Source organism: Octopus bimaculoides, chromosome 14 (assembly GCF_001194135.2).
Source record: "Octopus bimaculoides isolate UCB-OBI-ISO-001 chromosome 14, ASM119413v2, whole genome shotgun sequence".
NCBI classification, from domain to species: domain Eukaryota; kingdom Metazoa; phylum Mollusca; class Cephalopoda; order Octopoda; family Octopodidae; genus Octopus; species Octopus bimaculoides.
This window is the reverse complement of record NC_068994.1, coordinates 58,715,290-58,722,290: the sequence shown is the minus strand read 5'-3', so window position 1 is coordinate 58,722,290 and position 7,001 is coordinate 58,715,290. Positions and strand designations below refer to the sequence as shown.

General features: G+C 37.3%; 1 protein-coding gene across 1 annotated transcript in view; it reads left to right on the top strand.

Moving 5' to 3' along the window:
* The window catches only part of LOC106879089 (dynein axonemal assembly factor 9), a 19,218-nt gene extending 13,078 nt beyond the window's left edge, over window positions 1–6,140 (top strand). The window contains exons 19-26 of the mRNA XM_014928524.2: window positions 93–187; window positions 1,938–2,024; window positions 2,568–2,680; window positions 3,567–3,641; window positions 4,458–4,645; window positions 4,888–4,953; window positions 5,176–5,269; window positions 5,717–6,140. Coding sequence (XP_014784010.1) covers window positions 93–187; window positions 1,938–2,024; window positions 2,568–2,680; window positions 3,567–3,641; window positions 4,458–4,645; window positions 4,888–4,953; window positions 5,176–5,269; window positions 5,717–5,835 — 837 coding nt within the window. The 3' untranslated portion in view covers window positions 5,836–6,140. The remainder of the gene's footprint in view (window positions 1–92; window positions 188–1,937; window positions 2,025–2,567; window positions 2,681–3,566; window positions 3,642–4,457; window positions 4,646–4,887; window positions 4,954–5,175; window positions 5,270–5,716) is intronic.
* Window positions 6,141–7,001: the final 861 nt, after the last annotated feature.

Here is a 7,001-nt window from a genome sequence, read left to right as displayed (position 1 = left end):
CCCCCACCCCCAAAGAAATTTCTGGATTTGTGCCTATAGTAGAAAGAATTATTATTGCTGTTGTTATATCTCTTTCATGACCACCACTCCAGAAGAACCTCCATCTCATCAAGAAGATAGAACAATTGGTGAAGAAGAAGAACCACCAAGTCAACATCCTCACCGTTTTTGATGGTCAACTAAACATGTAAGAATTTCTCTTATCCCCTCCCCCCACACCCCGTCTCTGGTCTTTTCCTTTCTGGACATTTCGACCATAACAACTACTTTACACATTTCCACTCGTGTTGTTGTTGTTGTTGCTATTTTTAATAGAACAATATCTTCTCTCTTGTATATGTTTCAATCGTTAGACTGTGGCCATGCTGGGGCACCGCCTTGGGAAATTTTTAGTCAAATCAATCGACCTCGGGACTCGTTTTGTTTTGTTTTGTTTTTTTCAGCCTGGTACTTACTCTATTGGTATCTTTTGTCGAACCGCTAAGTTATGGGGAGGTAAACTCACCGTCACCGGTCGTCAAGCAGTGGTGAGGGACAAACAGGACACAAAGAAGCGCGCTCACACACACACACACACAAGGCTTCTTTCAGTTTCCGTCCACCAAATCCACTCACAAGGTCCAACGCGAACGCGTAGACTAAGCTAAGCTTAAATCCGTATACAAAGCGATAAAAATAAGCCAGCTTTCACAGGCTTCGCTCTTATACTCAGTGTATCAATAAACATATTTAATTTTCGATTCGATCTTTGATTAAACATCGATAAATTGAGTTTCAATTGTTTTATTTTCTAGAAAATCCGTTGAAAGGAAGAAATGTGGACAAAGGGAAATAATCCTGCAAGTTTGAGTTATTTCCCTTACACCGTTAAATCTATTTCTGAAAAAAAAAGGCCGATTCATCTGATAATTTATAACATTCATTTAATGATTTCTTTCCGGTTCAATGTAAATGTGATGGAAGTCTACGTGTTATTAATGGGGCTTAATATATAAACTTTAGTCATTACTGAAATAATTCCAATAATGTAAAATAACAGCTTTGAGCTCAGCCAGGAAATATTTCACAGCAATGCGACGTATGTTCCGGTTGTCCTCGAGAATCTTCTTGCAGACTCCGGATTCCATGGCAGGGTGATGCTGGATTGTTCAGTGATGTTCTTTATAAATGACTTTGGCAATATTTTTCCCCCTTTTCTGGTGTTTTATTATTAAATGGAGGCACCAATAAAGCCATCACCATTAACCAAAACCAAAGGTCTCTCCAGATTGAAACAGAAACACACTAGGCTAACAGAGAAGTCTTGTTGGGATCGTTATTGTATTCCAGGCAATCCTAATCACCATCGCCAGTCGAATTTGTAAATCCATGGCTGCAGAACCCAGTTAAGACCGTAGGTTTTAACAGACTGATACATAAAATAGACAGAAATAATGGGTCATACACATTTATTTATTGATTATAGGCTTACAGCTGTTTCAGATGTCCGTTTTGGTGCATTCATCTTATCAGTCGATTGATTGAGTGACTAAAAACATAAGGAACCACTATCCACACAGCTCTCTTCTTCAGAACTTCTGAAGAAGATAGCTGTGCAGATAGTGGTTGCAATAATATATTGCTTGTGTGTGTGTGTGTGTATACTTTCCTTAATTTATTGTTCATTCTCGAGTCCCGGATCTAAAAACCATTGTATCTTTAGGGATACTAATCCTGATCTGTGACTAATTCTTGATTCCTTGCCCTCATATCCATCCTGTTATACTCCATTTTCTCTGAAAGATTCCCTATTTGAACGAACTAGGACCTCATTCATTTTACTTCTGGCCCCTCCATGCAATCTGTTGACTTTGCCTTCAGTCTAAGCCGTTATCTAATCCTGTCTAATTAACATTAAAGACTTCTAAATCTCTTAATCCGCTTCTTCCTTTCTTCAGGAGTTCCGATATTGATCTGATCCTTTCAGAAAATAGCTTCAACACTGAAGAACTGATCAGATCCAGACACCTGATAACTCCGAATTGGTAAGTGCACATATGGGAAGCTGTTTGCTATTTCTAACCCTGAAGGCAATTGAGTCTAGGTCTTCTCATTCTTTGCCTTCTGTTGTGGCCCCAAGTGCTAAATCAACAAACAGGGGCAGCTGTTTATGGGGACATTTTATGAATAACAATGAATGAACAATAAACATTGGTTTCAATATGATAATGAAGAGATGCCAGTAACGTCCTGCTCTGTCTTGTAGTGGAACATTATCAGACAGAGATCATGGTAAAGGTCAAGACATTCCACTCATGGCCATCCCATTTTTTTTTTTTTTTTTTTCATTTTCACAGTGTCTAAATAATATCAAATTAAAAGAGCTGATATTGCTGATTCTTTCATATCTCTTTTAATGTAATAATGTTGGTTACTGGACAATAATGTTGATTATAATTTCGGAGAGTTGATTACATTATAATCAAATAACAATGTGATAATATTCAAGTCATTATAGTTAGAAAGCTTCTAACTGTCTTCCATCCCCACTCCACCCTGCTCTAGTAATGATTATTGCCATCTTTCAGGATGGACCCTCAGACATCGAAAACACAATATTCTGCTGCTGTCCCTGTGATGGATGTGAAACTGGTGTTTGACAAGCAATTGGATAAAACTTTGTTCATACAGAGATTAACAGGTTGGTAGATAATCTGTGATGTATCACAAGTGGATATATCCCAGATTATCATAGTTGTCATGGTTGTCATTTATATCATAACTTAGGATTTACTGACGTATCACAGATCATAACAAATCATAATTGTGATTTCCTATTTTGTCTTCATTTATCTTGACATATAACCATATAACCATATAACCATATAACCATATAACAATGAGAGATCATAAATATGTAATACGTTGTATCATAGCTCATGGCACTTAGAAATGGTTAAAGGAAATTTTACCATAACTATTTTCACTACAGGAAAACTTTTCATTAAAAAAATAAATTGCCAAAAAAAAGATTAGCTGTTTTCTTAAAATTACTAACTAGATTACATCATAAAATTAGTTATATTACTGACTATAATGTATCTTAAAGTTAATTAATTTAATATTAGAGTTCATATTAACATATTGTCTTTTTCTTATATCATTCTGTATGTAGTATCATGTTTATGACATATCTCTTATATCATAGCCTATGCATCATATTTATATCCCATTAAATAAAGTACAGTCCAAGTAATTGTTAGATTTTATTTTTTTATGTAATTAAATATTTTTAATAAATTGTTTTGATTGACTACACAGATCAGTTTTGTAAATCTCTCTCACAGAAGAATTCTATCTTAGAACTAAATAACTTAATTAGAACTAAAAACCTAAATAATTAATATCTTAGAACTAAAGTTATTAATGTTTATATTTCAGAATTTAAGATTGCACAGTGACTTTAAAATGAAGCTGTGTAATGTGTGTGTGTGTGTGTGTGTGTGTGTGTGTGTGTATGTGTGTACACACACACACACACACAGATATGTCTATGCATATATGTATATACCACTTGAATTCAACAGGTCTGAAAGAACAGTTGGTAGGATATCCTTTCCACGGCAACATCTACCATGTGCGAGGGCAAGTTCAATTCCTAAGTAAGTAGCACACAGTTACCCACTTTATGTAAGAACATCATCATCATCATTTTACATCCCCTTTCAATAGTGGCATGGGTTGGTCAAGACATCACAGCCTATGTCAGTTCTTACTCAGTGTTACTGTCTTCCTTGATGGGTTGAGCAACCTTGTCTTGTGTAGACATTTCATTTTCAGCATAGTCTCTACAGCTGGATGCTCTTCCTATCACCAACCACTTCACACAGTATGCTGTGTGCATTTTATCATATCACCATTAGAGTTGTTATGTCCATGACAAGACTAAAAGCTCCTCTCTACCCTACTCTGTCTCCACTCATTAGCCAACCATGTAACAGAGTGTACTTTGTGCACTTTACCATGGTACCTGCATCGTCATCATCATCATCGTCATTCTCATCACCATTATCATGTTGTGCAGTGTTGTAGTATAAGAGTGAAGAGAGACTGAAACACCAACTCCTCCGTTAATTGGATGGTGCTCAAAAGATTAAAGTCACACATAAACAGACATAGGAAATGAACAGTGGAAAGAGTACACATCCTGCTTAAATTAAAGAGTTCCAGTGACTCTCTAAATTTATGAAAGGTGTTTTTCACCAGGTGCATCCATGCAGATAAATTCATCCTAACCAACTGGAGGATATCATCAATGCTATATTAATAGTTCTCACATCACAGATCCAGCTAGATCAATCTTCTGTTTTCTATTTCTAACATAATGGACATTTTCTATGTATTACTTTAATTATGGTACGTTATTTATAGCAGCTTGCTTATAGTGCCTTCTTTCTGTATGTGTCTGCATCTCTCAGAAGAAAAATCTATGTGTGAGCTCCAATACATAACACTGTCCACTCAACTGATCATCGACAAGGTGACCCTACAGCCACAGCCCCCTGGTCAGAAGCTTCAATCACAGCAAAACTCCTTCCTTGTCTTCTCTGGTTGTCATCTCAACAAAGACGAACTGAAGACATGGCTGAAGACCTGCCTTAAAAAGGTAAAGGGTTTGTCCATTAATTAAGGTGTTATTTTGTCATTTTCATTTTTCTATTCTTCTATCACAGTGTTTTTTCTATTAGAAGGGTTAACTTGAAGGACCTGATGCAACCACACTCACACTCCATCTCATGTTCACTCCACCACAACACACACTACAAACACTACTAAAATCCTACATACCATCAACAATTTGTTTATCATCATCATCTCTTTCTCTCTCTCTCTTTCTCTCTCTTGCAGATTGGTAGCCAAAAACCACTTATTGACCGTCACCAGCTGTCAAACAAACTTGTCCGGTTGATTCAGGTTTGTCACTCTGCTTGATATCTTCAGATATTTGTTAATGAAAGTTCGTTAAAACTGTGAGTTAATTATAATTGGCAATGGCACCAAATGGTTTCTCTGAGAGTCACATGACTCTCAGTGAGGTTGGATTGAATTTAGAGGGAGGTTACAAGCTCTCATGGCGTTAATAATAATAATAATAATAATAATGTATTTGTGTTAATTTGTGCCTTTTCATTACAGAAACGCCATAGTGTTGACCAGTTACCTCCTGGCTGGTTCTTCAATGGTCAGTCTTATGTGAGCCTCACAGGGGAACGTTCACCCACTCACCCTAGTATCCTTTTCACTCAGGAAATATAATCTAGCTTGTTTAATTAATGACATCACTTTCTCTCCTGTCCTGCTACGTGTGTGTGTGTGTGTGTGTATGTGTATGTGTGTGTGTGTGTGTGTGTGTGTGTGTGTATATATGTGTGTGTGTGTGAGTGTATGAGCATGTGTGTGTGTTAATGTTTGTTTTATCCTTGTTTTCTTATTAACACCTTTGAAATAATTATGTGAAAATCAGTGGAATATAATTAATTCCATTTCTTCAAGAAATGAGTAAGAGATGCTGACTAACAAATCATGCTTTTAGAATCTCGTCTCAGCCTTGCTAGCAGGGAAAAGGTAGGCCTAACGGTGATGGTGAGAATACAAATATATATTCATATTTTTCTATACACACACGTTTGTGTCCTGAAGAACCTATATTCCAGTGTTGTTCCTTAATGTCTCTCAGATCTTGGCCAATTCCTTGACCACTACACTGCAACTAAGAATTCTGAAATTACAAATTATAACAAAAAAATTGAGAAACAAAATCAGGAAAATGTTCTTCAGTTTTTTGAAGAAGACTAAATAATGAGGGGAGGGGCATTTTTCTGATTGCACTCATAAACAGATTGTGGCTGCTTCCAGTCCCATTATACCTGGTCATAGTCTCACTTTACACTACAACCAGTTCAACTCCAGCAGTGCACACTGAGGGTGGCTACCTTACAGAAAAGCCATACAATAGTGACACCACATGTTAAGGGTGACTGCCCTTAATCCATACAGCAGTAATACAGCTGAAGGGTAAGTTACCTGAAGTTAACCCGTAAATATCAATGTTTATCCCATCTGTTACAAAACCTTTCGTGAAATAAAAGAACAAAACATTTCTTAGTCTTTTGATTGTGTGTTGTAAATTTGATTTCAGTTCCAGGAATGTGGCACAGTGGTGTGACACTGAGTGCCTGAGTGGCACAGTAGGGTAGCACATTGGATATCTGGGTGGCAATAGTTGTGTAGTGTTGGTTATGGTTGTGAAGAAGTGCGAAATGGTGGTATGTGGTGGTGATGGTACATACCCCGACTCTGCTACCGTTAGACACTACATCTAAGTTCATCCCTCTAAAAACTGTATTCAAATGGATTTGAACTCTGTACTTCGTGTTTATAAAACATAGTTTATATATTACTGCTTCTCTACTTCCTCATAGTACCTATTATTTACTGCAGACCAAGCAGTCGGCGACGTTTAAATACCACGGTGTTTCGGTTTGCTAGTTAGAGTTGTTTCCCTTGGTAAAGTATTGCAACTTTGGTAACTTTGGAAAGCCGGCAAAGCACATCACCAAAGATCTCGGTCACTAGTCATTGCCTCTGTAAGGTTCAAAGTGTGAAGATCATGCTTCACCACCTCATTCCGTGTCTTCCTGAGTCTACTTTTGCCACAGGTTCCATCCACAGTCAGAGATTAGCTCTTCTTTACACTGTTGTCCTCGTCCATACACATCACATGACCCTACCAGTGCAGTCATTTCTCTTGCACACCACATGCATGCAGGTACACACACACACACACATATAAAGATGTCATAAATCTTTTTATCTCAAAGTCAGAAATTCTTGCTTCTTTGCCAATGTTGTTTACCAGGGAAAGGCTGGCTTCTGACATGTGCCACATCGACATTACCTGTACCAACATATCACATCTACCTAACTAGTTGTTTATACACCTCTCTCTCTCTCTCTCTCTC